This window comes from Plutella xylostella, chromosome 17 (assembly GCF_932276165.1).
Source record: "Plutella xylostella chromosome 17, ilPluXylo3.1, whole genome shotgun sequence".
NCBI classification, from domain to species: Eukaryota; Metazoa; Arthropoda; class Insecta; order Lepidoptera; family Plutellidae; genus Plutella; species Plutella xylostella.
In genome coordinates, this window is record NC_063997.1 from 5,712,895 (window position 1) to 5,740,130 (window position 27,236).

The following is a 27,236-nucleotide window of genomic DNA, read 5'->3' on the forward strand; positions in this document are numbered from 1 at the left end:
ATGATTTTAATGACTCTACTTAAGACATAATAGTTAAGATAAAAATATGAAAACATGTACATTTTTTATCAAACATTCTCTTTTAGTGCATAAGTTTACGTACACCAAAATGTCTACACAAACAGCGAATTAACCCACTTATCAGTCCACACGAGCACTTTTGCTTTGACGCTGCCTGAGTTATCTTACAGCGCAAAATGTTCCACCCGCAATTCCCGAAATCTGCACTTTATAACTGGAGACACAAAATACTAATTCACACGTCTCTTTTCCAGGCGTAGAACGAACTATGGCACGATTGCAGAGTGCAAATGAACGTACGGCGCTCCGGGCTCGCACAGTGGGCTGCAGGCTGAGTGCGTCTTGGACATCGTCCAATCCCGTAATTGTATGAGATCCGCTGGGTGCGGTCGTGAAGATGACGCGGGAGACGGGATTGCTGGTGCTCGTGTGGATCGCACTGTTCCCGCTGCATCGAGCTGATAATTTAGGTAAGTGACTTAAGTTGACTTAATTATTAGAAAGTGATTTTAAGTACGTTTTAAGTGAACTTGTTTTAAATTAATTTTTATTACTTAAAAAGTACTTAATGCCGTGTATTACACAAGGTATATATTGAGTTTCCTCAATTGGGGTTCCGCTCATCTGGCATAATCTTTATTGACCAAAACTCATTTCGCATAACTCGTATGGTCTAAACTTTTTTAGGCGAACCATCACTTTGCCAAGACTTATGTAAACCTTCTGAAATGAAGGTAATATAATATCTCATTTAACTAATTACTATAAATAATAAATACTCTAAAATGGCTAATCTACATTATATAACTGAATTTTTCGACTGCCCTAATATTCAAAAATATCTATCTAAAATCCCTAAAACACCTAACAAACTAACATTCGTACAAATTAATATTCGATCTACTATAAAAAACTTCTCAAAGCTACTCCAGTGTATCGGCGGATATAAATCCCTATTAGACGTAATAGTACTAACAGAAGCTAACATCAGAGAATGTCTAAGTCACCTATATAACATAGACGGATATGAAATGCACACAAAACTGCGAAATAATCGTAAAGGTGGAGGTATAATCGTTTATGTCCACAAAAAACATAAATTCGAAATTTTAAAATGTAACACACTACACTCAGAATCCTTATTAGGAAAAATTACTACCTCTAAAAATCACTGCGCGACTTTGTGTGCACTATACAGACCGCCCGATAATAGCAAACACTTATTTCTAAAAGAACTATCACAACTAATAGATAGCAAATGCACTACTAAAAACATTATACTTTTAGGTGATATTAATATCGACTTACGATCTGAAAGCATTCTAAAACAACACTACGTAGATATGCTCTCGGAAAGAGGCCTTCTATGCGGAATATCGGATTATACACGGATTGAAGAAAGAAAAGGTATAATCTCTAAATCCTGTATCGACCATATATTTATCCGTAACTGCACAGAGGACCTCTTCTCCGCAGCGCTTGGTACAGTTCTGGCCGACCACCGTATGACTGTGCTCACGGCGGTCGGAGCATCGCAGATACAGAGTGTTCCCAAAACTATAACTTTAATTGATCAGAAAGTACTACTCGATAAATTAAATGAGGTCGACTGGGATATAACTAACGGATTTCAATGCCCAAACCAAATCTATAATTTCATTAAAAATAGCTTTGATACTGCATATAAACAGGCAATGTACAATAAAAAAATCGGAAATTCTAAAAGGAATAAAGAAAAATGGATAAATAGAAAAATAAATACTGAATGTGAAAAAAGAGATACATTATTTATACAATTAAAAAAAGACCCTACTAATAGAATAATAAGATACGAATATCATAAACATAGAAATAAAACAAAAAAACTTATAGAAAACTCCAGAAATACCTACTATAAAAATAAAATAAATGAAAATAAAAATAATCCGAGGAAATTGTGGCAAATCCTTAACAACTTGTCAGGTAGGATTGTGAAATCGGTAGACGAAGTTTTAAATAAAGCTTTCAATATAGATCAGCACAATGAAAAATCAATAGCGAACCAATTTGCCATTCAATTTGGAAGTGATGTACAAAATATTGTTCCAAACTGTAATATAACTATTCTGAACAAAAACGATATACAAAAACCAATAAATAAATCTATGTTCCATAAGAAAGCCTCAGAGGAAAAAATCTTAAAAATAGTCAATAACATTAGTGAACGTAAAGCTCCAGGTCAAGATTGTATCAGGCCAGTTGATATAAAAAATGTGGGTCGCAAACTAGTAACTGCGATTACTAATCTAATTAATAAAAGTATCACATCAGGGATATACCCCAATGAATTAAAAATTGGTATAGTTCGGCCTATATACAAAAAAGGTAAATATGATTGTTGTTCAAATTACAGACCCATAACAATACTGCCTATACTTGATAAAATATTTGAAAAGTATATAGCTGGAATAATACATCAGTTCTTTGAAAATAACAATGTACTTACAAATAGGCAATTTGGCTTTAGACGCAACAAAAGCACAACTTTGCTGCTTTCCGAGTTTACAGATGAGGTAAACATGTATCTAGACCAAAAAAAACACGTAGTACTAGTTCTCATAGACTACAGCAAGGCATTTGATACTTTAAGACATGATGACCTTATAGTAAAATTAAATGATTCTGGAATAAGAGGCCCTATGCTTAAGTGGTGCAAAGATTACCTTCATAAAAGAAATTACAAAGTAAAAATAGGAAATTCTTACAGTGACAACGTCAACGTTACAATAGGTACTGCACAAGGATCAGTTCTTGGGCCTTTGCATTATTTGGTATATGTTAATGATGTAACAAATGTTGTTCAACACTGTTCACTTTACCAATACGCAGACGATACCTGCCTTATCGTGGCTGACAACAACTTATCGAATGCAATGAAAAAGCTGCAGGAAGACTTTATGGCAATATGCAAGTGGTCACACGATGCTGGATTAGTTCTCAATGCGCAAAAAACAGTAATGATGCATATAAAATCTAGCCACAACACTTCTGACACAGCTTCGGTTAACCTACTTTCACACTGTCATCAGTGCCTACACTCACCAGTTAATAACTGTACTAACTGCGTGCCTATTGAACAAGTACGTCAAGCAACCTACCTAGGTCTTATAATCGATAACAGATTAAACTGGGGTCCACATATTGAGAAAATATGTGACAAGTTACGTGCATTATTGGCTAAATTCAACATAATAAAATATAAAGTTCCCTACAGAATACTTTTAAACATGTACAAAGCTCTAGCGGCATCCATTATCTCATATGGCATCACCAGTTACGGTAGGACATATAAGACTCACCTTGAAAAGATATACACACTGCAAATAAGACTGCTTAAAGTAATTGTACCCACTAAAGTAAAGCAAAGCTACCGTGGCGAATATCACAATTTGTTCGAATACTGCAAAATATTGCCTATAAACGAACAAGTATACTTAGATATACTAGTAGAACAACTGCTTCTGGGAAAGCTAGATCATCTTAAACCCGTACAACATAAAATTAAAACGCGTAAAATTACAAACCAAGAACTAGACACAATTAGCTGCACAAACAACTATGGACGCAGAAATACAGACTATATTTTTCCAAGAATATATAATACAATCCCAATTACACTGCGTGAGAACCTTAATATAACGAACTGTAAAAATACATTAAAATCATACTTTCGTAACAAAATTAATAAAACAAAATAATACTTAGGTACATAATATACTTACCTAAATTATATACCCACTCAATACCAACCTACAACAATTATTTACAATATATGTATTTACGATTATAATATATCATATGAGTATACTTATTTATTTATAAATATTTTATTTACTAACAACCACAAAACCATAGGTACTTTTCCACGGTAAAAGGCATTAAGTTGCAATAAAACTAAATGCATATCACCATACTCATTAGCACTACATTAAACATCCTGTATAGTGCGTCGCATATTTTTTGCGGGGAGTAGGGAGCGAACCGGTTTCGCGGCCGCCCGGCGCGGCGAGCGATGCCTGTGCTGTGGTGATATGTTGTCAAACTAATTATTATTTCGTGACAATACCTACTTGTATGGACAAGCGAGCCTCTGTACGAAACGCGTAGATGACGCGTTCTGTATGACACCTAGTATGTACTTTTAGCATCTTTTAGTAATCCGCTCTGTCCACAAATAATGTTAACCTATGTATGTTACCTTAGAAATGAAATTGTATGAGTATCTAAATAAGTAATGTTAATACCTATGTATAATTAATACCTATTGTTATATTCATGTTACTGATTTGTCGACCACGATTGTATTTAGTGTCAAGACAAACCCTTCAGGTTTAATGGCACGTAAACTTCAACAAAATAACTATGTTACACAATGTTTGGTATAAATAAATAAATAATGTGGCATAAGGCTCGTTTCGTCTAAAACTCTTTAGGCATAATCTTTAAACACCTAAGTTTTGTTTGCTCAAATTTATGTTCGTCTATACCTATATATAATCTTGTTTATCCTAATGTTATCTTAATAAATAATATATTAAGTATGTAGTAAATGTACAAATTGTGGTATTTTTCTCCTACATCCCGAAAATCACAATATTGTATGATCAAAAAATCGAAAGTTAACGACCAATATAATTACTACAAACCCCATGAGATCGAAACCTAAAAATAGGTGCGACGACGAGCAAAGCGAGGAGGAGCGTGTTAGGTGCACATGTTCATCAAAACCAAAGCGGAGTGCAGCGAAGCGGAGCGGAGCGTTTTCCAAACAGCGGAAACAATACAAGGCACCAGTTTGCGCTATGTAGGGAGACGCTCCGTCAAAGTTAAAGCCAAAAGAATATTATTACTTTCTATAAACCTATGCCATAGCATTATTAGGCTATTCAAGATTTGGCCATACCATTATTAGGCTAAACAATGTTATGCGAAATAACTTTTTACTAAACGAGATTTATGCCATACGATTTTCGGCGTAACGAGACTTTGACCAAACGTTACTATGCAATACGAGATTAGGCAAATAAATCTTATGCCAAAAAAGGTAGAACCCCTCAATTGAATTAATTACTCTCAGTAAAAATATTCATCTCTGTAAAATTTACTGAAAACTTCTTAAGCCCAGTACCGACTTAACTCAACTCGTAAGAGCCCTTTATCAACCTAAAGCCAAAGTACCATTAATTATGTCAAAGATCGTTTTACATCGTAGATACTGTCTTAAACTTATATAGGTACATACTTAAGTGTTACTTTGATTCAAAGTCTATAGTTATAGTTAAAATATTGTTAAGAGTTTAAATTTTCTAGCAAGTTTACCCTAAATTTAATAAACAACCATATTTACTTAATATTTTTGTACTGTTATGCTAAAACTAACAGGGGTGACATATGCATAAATCGCAGCGTTAAACCAGGCTGTCAAAGCAAGAACCATTTGCTCATAAATTCAGCTGCACAGTGGTGAAATTGCCAACAAAATCTGGTCCCCAGACTCGACTCACTTTGCCGTTAATCCGGTTACCCGATCCATTATAATTAAGAACATGCAACTCCTAAATTCTAGACACTAGTGGCTCGTGGGCCCAGATTGCGTCGGCACTGCACCACTGTGCAGCGGCGGGATAATGCGGAGTGGAGTGCACCTGCAGACATAACCTGCATCTTAATTATACGAAATAGGGTTTATATTTCAGTCACCTAACTACTGGAAATTCATTTGGATTGTATGGTGGAAATGACAGATCTGAAAAGTACGATTGAGCGCGTTCTAGGTTGATTTACCTGATGTTTCTGTATTTGCAACACGCATTTTGCTTTCCTTTGGGGTCTTTCTTAGGTAAAATTCTAATAATTTAGGCATGAGACGTTATTATTTATAGTTTTTTTAATAATAATATTTAAAGAAAATAGCCTGATACTGGCCATAAATGTAATCAATACTCATTATTTTATGCAATACAATAATTTGAATGGCCACATTCAAGCCAGCGGCAGCGTTCAACTAAACTTTCCGAATGATAACACAATTTCTTCGCCATTCAGCTAAGCAAACTTTTTGCTGGTGACAATGAAAATCTGAATTTGTGCTAATGCCTATCATTAGAGGCTGCAGAACGTCCCTGAACGACTCATAACAATAACTTAATGCTTATCTGCGTGTAACTGCCGGTTTGAATAACTGTAAACTTGCCGTTTTGAGTTCCCGGGGGCATTTTCGGAGGGACACTTGACATTTTTGGGTGATTTCCTCCAGACGTACTATGCTGCGTTGCTAGGGATGCGTAGGATATACGCTAATCATATTCACTGGACCACATGGCCTAGCACAGGTGGGGACGAATTTCTATCACATCATGCTGCTCTCTGGTGGTAATGGGCATTTTGCTATAATAAAAAAAAAGTCCATAGCTATTTACGGTACTTATTCCGCGTGTATTGAGTCTACAATGGGTCTTAATCCGGTAAGTTTAAGAAGGCAGGGTACCTATGTCATTCGCACAGTTTAACTTTTTTGGGTATTTTTTGGTTCTTGAGTCAAGTCGAGACCTAAATAGCTAACAACCACAAATAATTTTTAATCAACTCAAACACATCATCAATTTTCAATTATAATTTACGTGAAAGTTGAAAACGCTATTTTAATTCAAAAACATGAAACGGCGCTAAGTACAATTTGATGATTTTCTGGTAAACTTTACCTTTGAAACTTTTACTCAAAATGCCGGAAGCGGATATTTTGTTACTGATTTAGTAACTTGATCCTTTTCTACTAAAACGCTGTTTTGTTCACTGCTTTCCTCATCTCACCCAGCCACTGCCGGCTGGGGGGCGTCCCACCTTACTTTTCTAGTGACATTTTCATCACAATGTTTCCACAATGCAAACAGGAACGAGGCTACATTATTCATAGTGCAACTTAATCCGTGGACTGAAGATAGCGCTAACGAGTAAACTTCCTCTTAGTATATGCGTGGAATAATTGCGATAACTCTGCTAGCTGCCAGAGCAATCTGCCGGGCGCGATATATTATGTACGTGTATAGTATAATGTTACAAACTTAAGAAAATGCTGAACATAAATTCGTCAATTACTCACATATGACCGTTTTACTAGTCCGTTTTATCGTGTACCTACTTTTTTTCGTTGGTGGAGTATGTATGAGCGACTTTACACATGGCACAGTATAGGTAGGTACTATATAAAATATAAAATAGCGTTCATTAAAAATACATTCCGTTTTGTCAAAAGATATTTATTTCTTGAGCTGGTATAAATAATGTTTCAGAATGGATAAGATAAATACAGAGGCAGAGAGGCTACTCTTGTTTGAAAAAAGCGAACGATACCTACGTTCGTATACGAAGATACTTAATATAAATTCAAACGAAATACTATGGAATTTATACAAACAATAATTTTACCTTTTACCCCTTTGACCCATTTGCTTTGTATCCAGTCAAGTTTGGATGAACCAACATGCTTCATGCTAAGTCAAGCCACAAACTTGGTTTAATTTGGACTTGCAAACTAAAGGTCAAAATCTGTAGCAAAGCGGATGTGTTATGGTTATAGTTACCTACATAGGTGATAAACTTAAACAGTCTTCCAAGTACTTACCTGAGAGTACAGGGTTTGTTTGCATTCATCAATTTCGTAATAGAATTTTAGGTATATGATTTTTTACATTGTCAGTGAGGCAGGTTCTAAAAATTGGAATCAGCATGCTTTTTGCTGTGCACTACATAATTCGCTGAACACACTTTGTAGTTATGTTTGTAGTTTCAAGTGTATACAAGTTACATATCTATGTATAGATTTTTAAAAAAGGTGTACAAAGAGCATAATCACAATACAAAACTACTTGTTATATTTTTAAATTATTTTAAACAATTCAAACATTTCAGCGCACGCTGTTGCAACAAAAGCGACAGAAGCAAAAAAAAACCTATGTTCGTTTTATCGCGCATTCGTCTCGTGTCGACGAAAAGAGTGTTCTAGCAAAAAGTTTTGCCGTCAAAGAAACCAAGCTAGTTTTAGTTTTATCTAACTCAGAAAATAAAGAGTAGACTGTCGTTGCGAGCAGTCTAATTGTTGATCCATTACATATCTAGAGGTTAACTGTAATTCTGAAAATAGACGAGTTTTTCGGCATTTATTAATAATTTTATGAAATGAAATGAATAAGAATGTAGTGTTTCAATTTTAAAAGTTAATCTGTGCGATATATTTTTTTAAAGGCGTCTTGATAATTTCTGCGATTGCGAGAAATTAAAAAATAATAATATAGCATATGGCAATGGCAGATGGGACTTTTACCTTGCTCGCAAGTGTACTAGTCATTTTTAGATTGTACTATACTACGTTCTTATTTAGTTGTACTAAATTTGGAAAACAAGACAAGTGTTGCGTTAGTTTAGGGTGGTGGATTGCATTGTACTGAAGCTACAAACCTACCTACTGAAATATTATTTTCCTGAAACGAAACACAAAACGTCCGGATTTAATTTCATTACTCCCGCTCTAATTTCAGAGCTTGTTCAGTTCTTTATTGTTACCATACTACGTGTTTGATGTTTACGTTGAAAAATATTCCCAAAACGTTTGTCGCCGGATTTCACGCTGCGTTCACGTAGACATAAATAATTCCGTGTAAGCTGCACAGCGAAATAATTATGCTACATGAACGTTAAATTAAGCGAGCGCTTAACGCTCTAAGTTCTCATTTAATATCCCACGGGCGACTCTAGTAACAACAGATTATGATTTCATTACATGAATAGCTTCGGGACAACTTAACGTTAAATATCTGACTATACAGTATGGAATTCTATTGACGGTGTATCGTTACGCAGAGTATTACAGGGTCAATTGGCTTACTTTTTTAATCCCAGTAAAATGGACAACATCATATTTATAAAAAATAAGCATGGAATAATAATCATAATAATAATGCGGCAGGGCAGCTTGTGGCGAGCTGTTGGGCATTAGCGACCCCACCCACCCGATGCCGGGGAGAACCCCTGTTCCTCATCTCTGGCTTGCCTTTATTGGTTGGCCAGAGTGAACACTGACGAGGAACAGGATCTCCCACCTCTTGCTTGCCTTCATTGGCTGGCTTGAGTGGTGTACTGCTAGAGCAGCAATGCTCGAGGAAGGATGTATTACCCAGTAAAGTGCTTGTAGGGATCTTGACCGATCACGCGATTGTCCTGAGAGCCGTGGAATACCTCTCCTTCCTTAGCACCTCATGCCATGTTGCCCCCTTGTTGCTACGTCACTGTGATGTGCTAGCGACTATTTTGGGGGGCCCATTTAATGTGTTTGCGAGTCACCCCCTGCCTTTTTATCCGTGTGTGAAACATATAGGTCAGGCAGGGGCCATAGTCCTTCCATAGTCCCAGTTACCCAGTCCATTTAGCACCCCACTCCATAGCCCTGTATTAGTTTTCTCCATATCCTACAATAGTCCTGCACTAACCGGGGGTTTTCCTTGGGTTTACTTCCATAGTTCACACAGGGAAAATCGTCGGTTGGTGTCACATTTCATATAGATTAATGTTGTCAAACGGGCCTCTACGTCTTGGCTTCGGCCCCATGCATGCCTTCCAAATGCTCGGGACCCCATGGTCCCGTGATGGTAACGACATAATAATAATAATAATTTCATTTATTTCAGATAATTTAAATGCATAAAATTTGTTAGCAACATATGCGTATAGAATTGATTATTTATACTTTACTATTGAAAAATCACGTAGAGGTAAAAATACATGCTGTCTGCAATGGGCCACAGGATCTTGAGTATCTTGACATGCATCATATTCTTACATCGCTTCAGCCACATTCTCCAGTCTCTTCATACCCGCTCGTAGGTTTCAGGAAATCTTGCTCCTTTAGCAGTAGGTATGTCGTTTATCTCTACGAAGCCTCACAGAAAAGGCTGTACAAATTGTACAATCTCAATCCCAAGCCCGCCGGCACTTTAATATTTATAATATTTTTAAACAAAAAGTATTATTGTATAATTGGAGTATTATTATAATTAGATACTTTATGTGCATTAAAGATGGTATTTTACTAATAAAATAAACAGGTAAAAATAGTAAATGTTTCCAATTTCATTCATTTATGTAAATTTAGCTTTTTAGAATAATTATAATCTACTCCTATTTTCAAATTATCCTTGAAAATAATCTAAACTTGCAGAACCCGTTGCGATGCCAATACCTAATTGTAAATGTACAGAATCACTCATCAAAAAAATCACTGTAACGTTCAAAATGAACATTTTAAATGGTACATTTAAAATAAATTCTCGTGAAATGCATCCAAACTGTTTGGGCCACAACAACTTTTCCTCTACGGATGCGCTATTTTATCACGCATCCATCATCCATCATGGGCGTGCTACCGCTGCCATTCCAAAACTCCCTTTAGCATCAGGTGTGAAGCTTTGAATTACGATGGGAGGAAATTGTGTTGCCTAGTTCCTATTGATACCCGTAGCTGGCGGTTACTCTATACTGATGAAAACGAACGAATGAGCTGTCGTGCAATCTGCACGTTTAACACAACGAGTTAGAATCGTGGCTCGCGCAGCGCAGGGCTTGGAAAATTAGTTTTCCGTCATATAGAGTGACCCCCCGGTGCCACGGTGCTTCAAATACTTCGTATGCATTTGAGCGCTCTCGGATTTCCAGCCACTGCCGTCGCCGATGCCCGACGCCCGCGGCTCCGCGCGAATAGGCAAGATTTTTAAAACCTTGTTCCATCGAAATACTCCGCATCCGTGGTGGATAGTGAGCCGAAATGTTTTTTTTTCATGGCTGTATTCTTATATGCGCTATTTTCTGCTAGTCTAGTTTATGCGCCAAAATGAAAATAATTGGAAAAGAAAATGCTATTTTAGGTACTTATGAGAGAAAAACCAAGAAGAAAATAAACTGGGCTTTCTATATGAAATACATACATACAATAGATAAAACTTAAGTAACAGTAAATCCCATAAAGCATGTACAACAGGAACTGAAAAAAATACATACTGCAAATCTTTATCCTTAATAATTTTCCTATGAGAACCTGATGGTGTATTGTGTTACTTTTTGTTTTTGGTATGATATTCCCAAAGGTATATTTTTTACTTAATTCGTAGATTATTATCTTATTAATTAAATCTAAATCTATGTCTACATCTAGCAATTAGAAACAAAAAATATCAGAATACATTTTTAATCTATACATAGGAAAGCCTGTATACATAAAAAGATTAAAGCTTGAGGGAGATTAAACTTTTCAGATTCAATCTGTTTTTTATTCAAATATCGGGAATTATAACGAAAAAAAGTTGTGCGAAAATCATTTGGCAGATTCCATCGTACGGCCGTACCCAAAAGTTCGGAGTTTGGATATACGTATAATCGCAAAATCCCGATGGTTCATTCACAAAAGGTTCAGCGCTTCATATATATAACGATCTATTCTATTAGTTATTGTGGCACATTTACTTTTAAAACTTGTAACATTTTTGATAGGAACTTTCATATTATATGTATATGTAAATCTTTCGGTCATTACATCATTGCAGTCAAAGACTATGAACCTTTCAATTAAAAAAAATAAAGTAGGAAGGAGGGCCTACTTTAATTATAAATTTCAGAGCCAACTCTAAGTTTGCCTCCGGTGCGACTTAGTTTAGTGCCGCCATATTGCCAGAAAGTTACGCATATTGGAGTACTCTGAGATATTATAGGTCGCAGTTTGCACTCTCAAATAACTAAAAAATCTGTGGGTATATAAGCTTTTTTCAATATGTTTACTCTTAGAATAGCTGAATAAGAGATGAAAAGGTGTTTTCACCGTTACTGTGATTCCTGGTTGTAAATAAGTTAAGTATATTTATTTGAGTTTGGTTGTAGGTAATTTCATTTTTACTTTGTCGTATACATTTTTCTTTATGAGTTAGTTAACAGCAGTAGGTATGTATATTTCTTCACCATAAAGGTTGACTTGACTGGAAGAAATTGCGTTTAGGCGGTAAGTACACCTTTATGCAAATACTAATTCTAATGATCTGTACCTGTATAACTTGTAAAATATTATTTTTTAAGCACGATCTAAACTCTATATTTTAATAATGATAACTCCTCGTAAAGGATGTAAGTAGTTACTGGAAGCTGCAATGTGTACGATCTTTATTTTTTATTTGTAGGTATTTATAATATAATATTATCTAAACATTCAACAGCAGTCCTAGAAAATCTGACTAAACATATCAGATACAATGCTTTGATGTCAAGAAACCGAAAGGGATTAGGGGCCGTCCATTAATCACGTGAGGTGGTTTTTCTCATTTTTTTACCCCCCCCTCCCCCATGGTGATATTTGGTGAGGTTTGGGACCAACCCCCCCTCCCCCCCCTTGGATCACGTGTATTTTTTTGGAAGTCTATGTAAAGGCAATTTTTCACTAGAAAAAATATAGGTCATACTACAAATCGTTAAAATTTTTGCGCCGTCCAAAATATCGGTTCAGAAATACCTAAAAAATTAATACACGTGATGTCTAACGAGAACCCCCCCTCCCCCCTCGTGATGTTTCGTGAGGTTTTCAGTACCCCCTCCCCCCCCCCTTTGAGCCTCACGTGATTAATGGACGGCCCCTTACTCAAAGAGATCGTTTTACGAGCAAAAGAAAATAAAGTTACACTAACAGAGTGGCGGGACATCGTGACATTAATGCCCATATGGAATGTTTGTCTGTTTGTGCGGAAGGCTCAACAAAACAGATTTTACGACAGCAACATAAAGATTAAATGGTGAAAGTGTAGGCCTATTCGGTATCGTAACTATGTCTATTCAATGTTATGCATTTTCGAACAACAGTCAGAGTTTTGGATAAGTTTTTTTTTTGTTTTCCAAACATTTATTGCTTAATAACAAATCTTATTCCTATATATTGAATATATATATGAAAAGTGTTACATTTAAGGTCAGTACGTACACCGCAGAAACAGCATACTTATTTATAAATATACAATTTCGCTCATACAGATACTTACCTACTAAAATAGTATTAGGTAATCTATAGCATCTCTACATAAACTATATTGAATGAAGACACAAGAAGAAACAAAAAATGCGGCTTGTTTGAAGCGCCTCTCATCTGCAGTAGCAGGCTAAAAGCATCTGTTATCCCCAAATTATCTCAAGTGGGTATTTTAAGGAGCGCATTCCTAAAAACACTTACGCACACTTGCCCTACAGGCATTTTTTTTTGTTTCGGCAATAACGCAACAAAGGGAGCCTTTATGCGATGTACTAAAATAAAACTGAATGCCATACAGGAAGCTTAAAATGTCCCAGAGTTTGAAGTTACTGGTTTTATCCGGATAAACAAGGGTGCTGTATTATGGGACCCTTCCTTTTCATTACTTAGCGTAAATGCTATTTTGTTTACAGTTTACAGTCAAATTATGGGAATGAGATGAGAATCAACCTTTGTGTCGTGTTTTAAATACAGATACCAGGGTTCATGTATCAGACAAACAAACGATTTCGTTTAAATGACAATAAAACATCATCCTGCGAGGATTACTGTAGTATCTTTAAGCTTGTTTTTTATATGTTGATTATTCCCTATAGTTCTTATTGAAATACATAAAGGTTCGGTTTAGAACTTCTTCTATGCTTTGATTACAAGATTAAATCTGTGGTTAATGGTTCAGCTTTAAAAAAAAACATAAAATATTCAATGTAATTTGGCAAATCTTAATAATTGTGTTTTTTCACCATGTAAATGTAAAAAAACAGTGGCAATTTTTATACAGATATATTGAAAAATGGTAAGCCGATGACTAAAGACGTTATTTTCAGTTCTATGAATTTTGAAAGTTCGCGAAATAGGCCCTATATACCTTTTTGGCTTATTATGTTATTATCTACCCCTTTTACAATACTCTGTAGGAAATGCACGGTGTTATAACGACGCCGACGAATACGGAACTGTAGCATCAATCATTCCTTGTAAATGATAGCTGTGTGTCAAAAAAAAGTGCTGTGAAGAGATGCTCGACTGAAAAATATAGCAGCTCACACTGTCAGATACATAGCTATAAAAAAAATGTGAAACGGTAGTCATTGAATAGACTTTTCACGGCTGAGTTTTGTGATATAAATCCTAACTAGGTATATATATTCATTACATTATCCTGACTAATATTATAAATGCGAAAGTAACTGTGTCTGTCTGTCTGTTTGTCACGCCAAAACTACTGAACGAATTTGAATGAAATGACAATGGGCGTTTTGGGACCTATGTCCAATAAAGACGAGACATACATCGTTGGATAGCTCTTTTCAAGTGAGCAAAAAAATTTTATGACGACAAACCCGTATAAGTTGTCCATTTTGAAATATATTCGTTGGAAGGAAGTATTTTTCTATGGCATTGCACTTTCTCTTCTGATGACAGTTAGGGCGTAATACACGTAAACACGTATTATTGAAATAGGAAAAATTACTTTCAACTGGTTTTATTTACTGAGATAATAAACAAATATAATATTATATGAAATATGATCATTTTGTTATAAAAACTAAAAATGAATGTGAAAAACAAACAAAAACATTAAAATTACAGAAATAAAATATAAAAACTTTCAAGGTACGATTATTCTAATTGGACAGTAAATCAAGACTAGCGCTTCCGTTATTCATATTCTGCTAAAAAATACCTTTTCAACGACGTATCACTCATTTCTATTGGTGCTGGTCCCAGCTTCCATATATTTGTGCCCATCATCATTTGGTATTCATAATGGTATAGACCCTGGGAAAGAACATAGGCTACTTTTTATCTCTAAATTCCCATGGGAAAACTTTTTAGGGCGAAGCGAAGCTCGCGGGAACAGCTAGTAATTAATAAACTACTTACAATAATATTTTTCTTAGCGTGACGGTAACAAACACCAACAACACTAAGCCGGGGGGGTTTTGAAGCAGATTTGTACAACAATTTAGTGAATATTTTTAACCAACCAGAATGTATGGAGCCACTGGGATTTCTCGTGATGTCAGAGTTGGTGCAATAGCGAAACATTTTGAGTATGATGGGGGAAGTACATATACTGATAAAATTCACTGATGTCAGTACGAGTCGGAAGATAGCAGCATTAAAATCGCATCAGAGTTGGAGGTTTCACGGAATTACACAACATGGTAGGTAAACAATAATAGTTTATTTTCATATACCTATCTACTTAATTCTTGTAATTTATTGGCGTATTTCAGTACTCCATAACTTCGTCAGTTGTTAATGAATAGACTTAAGTAAAGTTATAATTTATAACCATGTTATCCCAAAGATAAAAAACAAGCTACAAAAGAACACAAACATACTTAGTATATTTACTCACACGTATTTAATTTAGATGTGTAGGAATGAAATTTTATTACAAGATATAAGATATAGGTCGGATTTTTGCCTTGTTACCGAATTACCTTTCAGGACCGCGCCCGCTTCTCACGCCAGAGATGCGGGTTCGAATCCCGGCGCTGACATGTATCAATTAATTCTTTGAATTTAAGTACAATCGCATCGCTCTTACGGTGAAAGAAAATATCGTGAGGAAACCTGCATGTCTATATTTAGCACATCTAGATATATAATGTAGTGGCCACTAAAGTATCGGGCACTATTATGGTGAGCGAGCAGCTCGCCTTCGTGCAAAATAAGCTGGATACGATGGATGTGATCAGCCTCGAGCAGATCTGTCTGACCAGCTACAAGGAGGCTGAGCTCGCCGCCGCCAAGATGCTGCTCGCCGACACCGCCACCACCGCCGTGCGCCTCGTGCCGCGCCGCGGTGACGGGAGCGCCAAGAGAGACCTGCAGGACATCATCCGGGTGTTCCAGGAGACCGATCCGGATGATATCCCGACGTACGTGGCTCGGGACCTCAACAAGCTGCCGCCGGTTACTTTCGACCATGTCGATGTGACCCGGCTGCTCAAGGACATCGTCCTGTTGAGGGCCGAGATGGCTGAAATCCGGGGCAAATTAGAAGCCTCGGAACGTGCCAGCGCATCGATGCAACGTGAGTTGTCGTCGATGCGCAATGCTGACGCTGCGGCCGCCGCGTCGCCGCCGCCTGCGCGTGAAGTGCAAGCGCAGCGAGTTCCGGTGACACGTGCCTGAAATAAAGGTTTATTATTATTTTAAATATGTATCTTGAGTATACATCGGACTATAAACAAATATCTAACCCGGTTAGGAATCAAACAGGAAATCTTTGTCACAATGATCATAGCAGTTAAATACTAACAGCTAGCTCAATCGTTATCATTTTAAATAAGCCTTTTATTTGTCTTAACACAAATATTAATGCCCCTGTATTCCTAACAATACACTGTGTAATAATATCTGCTAACAAGGAGCTCAAAGATAAATGAGCTGCTAAACACGTCTTCATAATCAAATCTCATTATTGCGCCCACCCTGTATAAGCAGGCTGCGTGAAACCACAATTGAACATCTGTGATTTATTATGTGGTCTAAGGAACACGCTGACTGTTATTATGTTTATTGTACCTTTCATGATTATGAATTTTAATAAAGATTAACTTCTTAGATATCTATTTAATTTAAATTCCTATGTATTAAGTAGGTAAGTAGGTACACTTAGGTAGTAAATTTCCGATATTGATGGATAGGTATCATAATCATAATACGAGTTTCTGATAATTATCTTGTACTTATCTATTCTTGTACTTTTAAATAGATATTCTTTTTTAAAACAATCATTTTCATTAGGTATACTAACTACTCAGTTTTTATTTTGTATAATTGACGTTATTCAGAGAACTAAGACAAGAACAAAATGTTTTCAACCAAGTCCAAATTAATTGATACAGCGGCAGCGGCGGTCGGGGCTTCAAGTTGGTGTCTGTTTTAATTAAAATTGCAATAAATAAACAGGTTAGTCGGTTATAAGTTTGCGCAAAGTTTGTTGTTCTGAAGTGGGAACTAACAACGTGAGCTGCGTTGTCTTGCTCGTTATACGTTGGAAACTGTGTGGAAAAGATGGAACCTGACGTAAAGTTGAGGCGCGCGTGTGTACAGCGTAATATTCCACATATTTAAAGTAAGCTTTTGTCTTGTATGAAATATGTTATCATGTTTGGTGAGGCGAACGTTTGAGTACAGTAGGTGCGGACTTTTGTAAAAACGTTTATGACTTTCAGCCTTACTAGTCTAGATTATTATTTAATAAAACATCTTGCTGAGCTTGTCAGCACCTTAGTTGTACAAAATTTATTTAAAATGTAAATACTAACACGCTCAAATGTTGCAATAAAAAAAGGAGCATGACAGCTGCACATGCACATATTCAACATAAAAACTATTTTTTGCTTAATAACTGTCCGCTAAAACGCATGTCTTGAACCACACATGTCTGGGATGCGTTTGCCGCCACGTGCGCCCGATTACGCCTCCCGACTCGTGTATGAAATACGACCACCGGCCAGAAATAGATCACTTCCCCTTAATGACTCCTTGTTTAACCACTACTGCGCCTTAAGCTCAAGGGGCGCAATGAACGACCATCTCAAAAGAATGTTAAACTCTAAATATTTCTGCCTCGGGTTTTTATTATCAACAGCCAGCATGTGGAGAGCCTGTATAATGGATACTGAACGCATTAAAAACGAATGTAAACAAACTCCTACAGTGTGGGACATTGTTGCCCACTTTGGATGCAACAACTTTTTAGGGTTCCGTAGCCAAAATGGCAAAAACGGAACCCTTATAGTTTCGTCATGTCCGTCTGTCCGTCTGTCCGTCTGTCCGTCTGTCCGTCTGTCCGTCTGTCACAGCCGATTTACTCGGAAACTATAAGTACTACAGTGATGAAATTTGATGGGAATATGTGTTGTATGAACCGCTACAAAAATATGACACTAAATAGTAAAAAAAAGAATTGGGGGTGGGGCCCCCCATACATGTAACTGAGGGATGAAATTTTTTTTTTCGATGTACATACCCGTGTGGGGGTATCAATGGAAAGGTCTTTTAAAATGATATAAAGTTTTCTAAAAAACATTTTTCTTAAAGTGAACGGTTTTTGAGATATCAGCTCTCAAAGTCGTAAAAAGTATGTCCCCCCCCTCTATTTTTATAACTACGGGGTATAAAATTCTAAAAAAAATAGAGGTGATGCATGCTAATTAACTCTTTCAACGATTTTTGGTTTGATCAAAGTATCTCTTATAGTTTTTGAGATAGGTTGATTTAACTGTAATTTTGGTTAAGTTATTGTGCTTACTACGGAACCCTTTGTGCGCGAGCCCGACTCGCACTTGGCCGGTTTTTATTATAAAAAAGATATAAAGTTGTCAATTTAGAATATTTCAAAAGATATATAATAATAATAATAATAAATTTATTTATTCGAAGTAAGGTGATTACAGTAAAGTTCTTATGGCTAGGATTTGGATGAAAATACATAATTGCCGTAGCGTCTGCTCTCATAGCTAGGCTATAGAATAGTTTTGGAACAGTGTTGAAAAAAAAATTTGATTACTTTTAGTACAGTTATTGTAAAGATGCAAATGGCATTTATATATAATTTCCAAAAATGCAAGAAGCATAAGATTAACTTTAAGAATATAATAATTAACAGGAGAAACATATTCATCACCGTTAATTAATAATTTGTGTACTTAATCTTAAGCGGTGATAAAAAACATGAGCATAGACTAGAATATTATAACGTGAGTTCTTTGAATCATATAATACATAAAGTCCTTATTAGGTGTATATAATAATCTAATAATTGTTCCTGTTGAATTTGGAACACAAAAAATAACATGACTATTTGAAGCAGTTTTCGTGCTCACAGGAAAAATGATAAAAACGGATAGATAAAAATAGTAATATAAGAGACAACATAGGATTTTGCTGTTGGAGGATAAAGGATAATACATCTCTAAAGAACATAAGCTTCCTTTCACACAAACAAGTATTTATCTGAAACAGCCCAATTCAGCTGAAAATAGATGCTGAACGGTTGTTTAATGACTCTTGAGAAGCCATTTGTTTTTTTGAGAGCTCGGTTTATGTATTTTCCTCTTTATGTACGATTAAAAACACATGAAATAGCCTTCGTGGGTGGCAAACCGTTACGATAAGGCAGTCTGTGACATATCGATATACCTCTCTACCTATGTATAAAGAAATAGGTACCTAAATAGAACATGGAATGGAGAATGTCCGAGAGATGGCTTTCTTTTCCACTTATCCCTATCCACTATAATGGGCCAATTCACTTCAGTCCTTGCAAACGGAGATGTAGACTATTATAATAAGATATTTAATTAGGTACTTCATGTGTAAAATACTGTGGAGAAACAAATTTTATTTTATTTTATTCTCATGCATATAATATTTATCATAATCCGCTTCATCCTAAAATATTTCTGATCTATCTGTCATCCCTATAAAATTACCAACAGTGCCATCTAGCGGGTGGTGTGCAAACTACTTCAACCCAACTCTTTCCCCCAGAACTGCTGCTCGGCACACTACGGACGCACCAGAAAGCGGCTTGCGACGAGGAGATGGTGGCGCTGGTCTGCCCGCGAGGCACCACCATCAGCATCCAGGTGGCTCAGTACGGCGCGTCGGCGAGCCACGGCCACTCCTGCGCAACCGAGCTGGCGGAGTACCAGCAGGTCGCGGTAGAGGTCGTTGGAGACACGTCTTGCACTTGGCCTAGTGCTTTGCAGGTGAGGCGTCTGTCATCGAAGTTTTGGTTATCCGATTCTGAACGCGCCTACGAGTTTAGCGTTAGAATTAATTACATCAGGTCAGACGCGTGACAGGTGATTTTAAAGATTGGTCGAGAATTCCACATCTGATGTCCAACGAATCCCTAGTGGTGATTATGTAAAGAGAAATACACCAATGTCTTTACAGTAGGTCATCATATTTGACAGTCTTTCGCCTCCCAAGCGCAGGTGAGGGCAGAGTGATGAGACAGGGCACCTACCTAGCTGCTGGGCAAACTTTTTCGTACATTATAATGATACATTATTTGACATTAAAACAAACTTTGCTGTTACACGTCATCTTTATAAGGGTCCTTAGTATGTTACTAGTTCTTTACTCACTACTATTTTATCTTAACTCAATCGCTGCATGCGTTTTTATGAACTCAGTTAAAATCCTTATTATGAACTTAAACTTAACTAAGTAAGTAACAAGAAAAATATAAAGCAGTGTTGTTTATTCTGTTCATGTTGATACTAACGCATAAAAACTCATTAAACTCAACTTACCGAGAATGGCTAATATAAATAATTACACGGACTTTTGAGAAATTATCTCATATTAACGCCTGTTTCATTTAGCCGGGAATTTAAGTTTATTACTGTAATTTTACGAGGGAAAATGTTGCTGTATTTATAATTTTATTAAAGATGTTTTACATTTCATTTAGGTAGGTAGCTAGCTAGCTTTGTAAATTGATGTTTGCCAAAAATAAACAAATAATGAATAACTTCCACTAAAAGTTAGATAAAAATGATTATTAATTAAAAATAAACCATGATTACTGGTAAAAATAAATAAAAAAAAAAAAAACAAAAAAACACGCACTCACGCCTTGTACTAATGTACTCCCTTGCGGGGTAGGCAAAAATAACTGCGATTAAGATATGGACACAGACTTAGGTTTTCCAAATCTAGACCGTGAAAACATGTAGGGTAACGTAACGTACCTAGGGACATTTTCGACTACCCCAACTTTGAATGAAGCTATCGCAGCGTACAACTAAGATATTGATGTGAAATTTTCTTTATTCGGTAGGATATATAATCTATTATCACTAGTATTTGTGCTAAAGCTTTAGTGTGGCCAGATTTTATTAAATTAAGATAAAAGTAAAAAGGCTTGTTTTGACCCAAGGTACGTTACACGTTTGTACCTTGGGACACTGTTTCCTATAGCTTTGTAGTATGGAAAATGCAAACTTCTAAATAACCCCTTATATCTCTGTTCTTATTGATTTACTGCATCTCTCTTCTGTCTAGTTTCACTCTGGCACTAATAAGAACAGAGATATAAGGCGTTATTTAGATGTTTGCATTTTCCATAGTACAAAGCCATAGGAAACAGTGTCCCAAGGTACAAATTTAACCGTGTCCCAAGGTACAAAAAAGCAATATTTAACCAAAATTTAAATATCTTTATTTTTAATTAATAGGAATCTTTCAGATAATTGCCATGTCATAAAATTAAATAACTGAAAAGTTATACGTGACATCCATGTCTTTATTTTGAGCATGCCTCAATGAGATAAAGCAACACAAAAAACTATACAAAAGCTACTTTTGACTCCAAAAAACTTCATATTGTCTTCAACACACACTCGATGCTGGTATGATCACGAGACTCACTAGTTTTGCCAAGCGAGTAAAATACTATACCTAGGGTAGAATTTTAATGTGTTTATTTAGCCGGTTTTTAAAATACAATCAATGTCCCGAGGTACAAGCGTCCCAAGGTACGTTACGTTACCCTACTATCGAACAAAAAAGTGTGGACCCCCTTAAGGATCATTTTCCTTTGCAGGCATCAGCCATCAATGACTCGCTCTTGACCAATGGGGTACAAGTTGACCAAAAGTTACTGTCTCTATTGCCACCAGATGTGTAAACACAAAACAACATTGCATTGTCTTAAAGGTGCGAAAGTCCGAAAGCAATAAATAATACAAAGGGAGACATTTAAAATAATGGGGTTGGTTAAAAAGACAGGCAAAGGCAAATTTGGGATTGCAAAGGATTTGTTTTAAAAGGGGCAATTCACTTTTTTGTTCGATAGTACCTATAAAGGATGCTGAAAAAAAAATTCATTCTTCATAGTAAAGGTCACGAGACCAACAATTTTTTTTCACGAATTTTGAAATTCTGATTTCAGTTTCGGGCTTAGATAAAACATGCTGTACATGCTGGTTTCGGCTTAGTATACCCTTTATGCAACACCCTGTATACTCTTTATCGAAATATGCTACATCATACTTCTATTCTATTCTATTTTAAACATAAAAAAAGATGGCTGTCGAGAATTTATCATGATCCATCAAATGCTTAAATCGCATCCATCATCGCAAGTTTTATATTAGTCTCCTTCAGCACACTAGAAAACTGGGAGGGTAACCAAGGAAGAATAAATTTAGTATAGATATATAAAATAGTGCATCATCGGTCTACTTTATGACAATTAGTGCCAATTTCGCGATAGTGGGTTAGAGCCTTAGACAAATATCTCTTTGACACATCTCTCAAGAATTTAATATGGAGATGACGTATAATTGATCAACCTTTCCCTGCTTACGATCTAACCGACTATGGAGAAATTGGAGCTGAGTCTTTTAGCATAACTTATGTTTAATCTGTGGTTTAGCGCCATGTTTATAGTATATTGTACAGTGGAATGTATAGACTTTGTCTTTGAGTGACACGGCAACTAATAGGGGGTCATTTTTTTTGGATACAGCCCACTGAAAAGTCTGTTCGTTTGCCTTTGATTCATATTGGAATGTGACCGAACTTCACCGAACCGTAGGTACCCACTAAAATTAGGGATGCTCAGATATGTATTTATGTGGCACAGAGCAGACTAGACTGGACTATAGAGTATAAGTGTTAGGATTATTCATTCTAGGACGCCTAAAAATCGTCGCCTAAAGACACTGCCTTCCGATGGTCTAGCCGAGGGCATACTAACCCAAAGAGCAGTACTCGTTGTTGCAGACGGTGGTGGAGGCGTGCCAGAAGAAGCGCCAGTGCAAGTTCCACACCAGCCCCAAGGCGTTCGGAGTAGACCCCTGCCCCGGGTCGAGGAAGTTTGTGGAAGTCGCCTACAAATGCCGTCCTTGTAAGTTTTTTTATGTGTTAATTATCATTGAGCCTTTTGCCAAAGTATAAGCCGTGTTTTATTTTTGTCGCAATCGGTACTGATCAAGTACTGACAGGATCAAAAGTACGGAACGGTCGACAAGTCGCAAAGTCAAAAGAAATAACATTATTTTACGGAATATAGATTTTGAATCTGAAAATGGTTGTCAAAACAAGTTTGGGAGGCTGGCCACCGTTGCCGTACGGTTGTGGTCGAAATGCACATGATCGTTATTACTTCGTGTAGGATATTAATAAATGAATATTTAACTAAAATAGGCACAGACAGAGTTTTTTAGTTACTATCCTATCATAACTGAAAATGCTGAATCCAAAAAATCGGCTTCATTACAATTGCATATAAAAAACAGCTGTCCGCAACAGGCCCACAGTCCGACATTTTGGCGTACAAAAAAACATTTAATCAAATTTTCCTAACAAAAGCTTCCACTTCGGTAAATGTATTTTATTTAGTATCAACCAAAATCATTTTCACTCGATTCTAGAAATGGAATAGCCAAGCGGATTCAGGCACACTAGTGTAATGGTGGCATAAAGTTGCTAAATATCGCTAGAAATGGCAGGTTTAGAACTGCTTTAACGTAGAATTTTCATTTCTTATCTGTGTCACACTTTGCTACTTTTTCGAAAATAGTTTAGACAAAATGGGGTTTGAATCTTCTGTGTGTATGTAATTTTTTGACTAAGACATGATTTCATAAGTTTTGTGTTGATTAAGGTTTTACATCCAAAAATTTATGACAAATCCAAATAATAATTCACTACAAGTGCAACTTGTAAGTCCATTAAATCCATTCAAAAATTAAAATTATAATGAGTTTTATTTATTTTTCAAAACCACCCAACCAGCAACCCTAATCAAAACCGCATCTTAAAACCCTCACCAGCAATCTCTCCGAGTGCACTCGAAAACCTAACAGCACCTAACTCTCGCGCCAACAGATGAGTTTCGCAGTAAAGTGGGCTGCGAGAACGACGTGCTACACCTCAGCTGCAACCCTCACTCGAGGGTGGCCATCTACTCGGCGCAGTACGGCAGAACCGAGTACGACTCCATACAGTGCCCGCAACCGCGCGGCATGAAGGAGGAAAGTAAGTGGGAAGTAGATAGGGATATAGATAGGGTTGTAACAAGTCCGAAAAAGCAATTTTTGCAATAAAAAATGAAAGTATTTTTTGGAGCTGGCAACCCTAATATGTGTACTTCTACGTCAGTATCAGAAATTACAAACTTTCTTGAAGTTGGCATTCGTTTATATAGCAAAGTTAGCTTTTTCGGACTCTAAGGCTGTCTATTTTTAAATTTTATCAACCAACACTGACACGGCGATCTCCCGCCGTAAAAAAGGAGAATCACCAACACGCCTGCCAAGCGCGGTGATTATGGCAAATACACCTCCTAATGATGGAAAAAACAAAGCCCCGGCCCCCAGTCCCCGGCAGCCCCGCTATCCCGGACTCCGGTAGCGGTCACGGTAACGGCGGGGCAGGGGGTGCGAAGAATCTCCGGCAGAGAGTCGGCTACCAGCCCAACCGACCCTTGCACCTGGCAACATATAACGCACGGACACTGAGGGAAGACGTGAAGATAGAGGAGCTGGAAGAGGAAATCAGCAAGTTAAAATGGGACATTATAGGGTTATCCGAAGTCCGACGAGAGGGAGAGGAAACGGAAATTCTCCAGTCCGGAAACTTGCTGTACCACCGGGAGGGCGACCAACTGTCCCAAGGGGGTGTCGGGTTCATCGTCAACAAGTCCCTCGTCAACAACATCGTTGAAATCGGAAGTGTGTCGACACGGGTTGCGTACCTCATCCTGAGAATATCTAAACGATACTCAATGAAGGTCATACAGGTTTACGCACCCACATCTAAGCACACCGATGATGAGGTCGAACTTGCGTATGAAGACGTATCGTCTGCCCTGCGTAAGTTCACTACTCATTTCACGGTGGTGATGGGAGACTTTAACGCGAAACTCGGAAAACAAGAAGGCGGCGAGACGAAAGTGGGGTCACATGGATTTGGAGTCAGGAACCATCGTGGGCAAATGCTGGCTGACTTCTTGGAGAAGGAGGGCCTCTATATGATGAACTCCTTCTACAAGAAGAAGCCACAAAGGAAGTGGACGTGGATTAGCCCCGATGGGAAGACTAAAAACGAGATCGACTTCATATTGACGGATAAGAAGCACATATTCAATGATGTCTCAGTGATCAGTAGGGTTAAGACCGGCAGCGATCACCGACTCGTAAGAGGCACTTTGAATATAAACTGCAAAATAGAACGCTCCCGTCTAATGAAGTCCACGCTCCGTCCTACTCCTGCTCAAATCCAGGATCCCGAAAGCTTTCAGTCTGAGCTTTGCGACCGCCTGATATGTTTAGAGAATTGCGTTACAGTTGACGATTTAAATAATAGGTTTGTGGAAACTGTCCGAGAGATAGGATCGAAATATTTTTCGTCCCGAACCAACCGAGGACCTCAAAAACTCTCAGATGGGACTCTGAGTCTCATAAGAGAACGGAGAGAAATGAGGTTGCAGTCTTCAGTTTATATGGTCGAATACAGACGTCTAAACAGACAGATCGCCAAAGCAAGACGTTGCGATATGAGACGCTACAATTGCAAGCGCATTCAAGACGCAATAGAGCAAAACAAGGGCTCCAAAGTCTTTGCTAGAGATCGATCTGTTCGGCAGACTCTGTTGACCCAACTGAAGACCGACACTGGCAACACCGTTTCATCAGTGCCCGAAATTCTGGGAGAAATTGAGAGATTCTACGGACAGTTATACACCACAACACAAAACCCTATTACCAGCGGTGCTCACGACAGCCGAGCGCCACTCACCCGACACTATACCGAAGATATTCCGGACGTCAGTCTAGACGAGATTAGTATAGCTCTCAAACAGCTAAAAAACAACAAAGCTCCGGGAGATGATGGAATAACGACAGAACTTCTGAAAGCCGGCGGTAGACCGATTTTAATAGCACTTCGGAGGCTGTTTAATTCCGTCATACTCGAAGGCACAAGCCCGGAGGCATGGAGCAGAAGTGTAGTGACTTTGTTCTTCAAGAAAGGCAACAAAGCCCTATTGAAGAATTATAGACCCATTGCACTTCTGAGCCATGTGTACAAGCTGTTTTCGAGAGTTATTACGAATCGTCTCGAGCAAAGACTCGACGACTTCCAGCCACCAGAACAAGCCGGGTTCCGAAAAGGCTATAGTACCATAGATCACATACACACGCTTCGGCAGGTTATACAGAAGACCGAGGAGTATAATCTACCTTTATGTCTAGCGTTTGTGGACTATGAGAAAGCCTTTGATTCTATTGAGCTCTGGGCGATGCTTCAATCCCTTCAGCGGTGCCATATAGACTATCGCTATATCGAGGTGTTGAGATGTATGTACAATGCTGCCACAATGTCAGTTCGATTACACGAACATAGCACAAAACCGATCCAGTTGCAAAGGGGCGTGAGACAGGGAGATGTTATTTCTCCGAAACTGTTCACCTGTGCACTGGAAGATGTTTTTAAGCTTGTAGAGTGGAAAAGACTGGGCATTAACGTCAATGGCGAATATATCTCTCATCTACGATTTGCTGATGACATAGTTATTATGGCGGAAACGCTGGAGGAGTTGGGCGAAATGCTCACAGACCTCAATGATGCCTCTAAACAAGTTGGGCTGAAAATGAACATGGACAAGACAAAGGTCATGTCGAACGAACATGTTTCATCATCGCCCGTAACTGTAGGAGGTGTCACCATCGAAGTTGTTGATCAGTATCCCTACCTAGGACAAGTGATCCGATTAGGTAAATCCAACTTCGATAAAGAGGTAGCTCGTAGAATCCAACTCGGATGGGCAGCGTTCGGGAAATTACGACACATCTTCACTGAAAACATACCTCAGTGTCTGAAAACAAAAGTTTTCAATCAGTGCGTGTTGCCAGTGATGACTTACGGAGCCGAGACGTGGTGCTTCACCAAAGGGCTTATCCACAAGCTCAGAGTTGCTCAGCGTGCTATGGAAAGGGCTATGTTAGGCGTGTCCCTGCGAGATAGGATTCGCAATGAAGAAATCCGCAGGAGAACTAAAGTTACCGACATAGCCAAAAGGATTAGCACGCTGAAGTGGCAATGGGCTGGCCACGTAGCCCGCAGAGCCGACGACCGC

The 27,236-nt window shown here is 37.7% G+C and overlaps 1 protein-coding gene across 1 annotated transcript in view; it reads left to right on the plus strand.

Moving 5' to 3' along the window:
* The window catches only part of LOC105383161, a 51,354-nt gene that overhangs the window by 4,643 nt on the left and 19,475 nt on the right, over nucleotides 1–27,236 (plus strand). Inside the window, exons 2-5 of the mRNA XM_038108827.2 lie at nucleotides 276–491; nucleotides 19,628–19,848; nucleotides 22,865–23,003; nucleotides 23,987–24,136. Coding sequence (XP_037964755.2) covers nucleotides 419–491; nucleotides 19,628–19,848; nucleotides 22,865–23,003; nucleotides 23,987–24,136 — 583 coding nt within the window. The 5' untranslated portion in view covers nucleotides 276–418. The remainder of the gene's footprint in view (nucleotides 1–275; nucleotides 492–19,627; nucleotides 19,849–22,864; nucleotides 23,004–23,986; nucleotides 24,137–27,236) is intronic.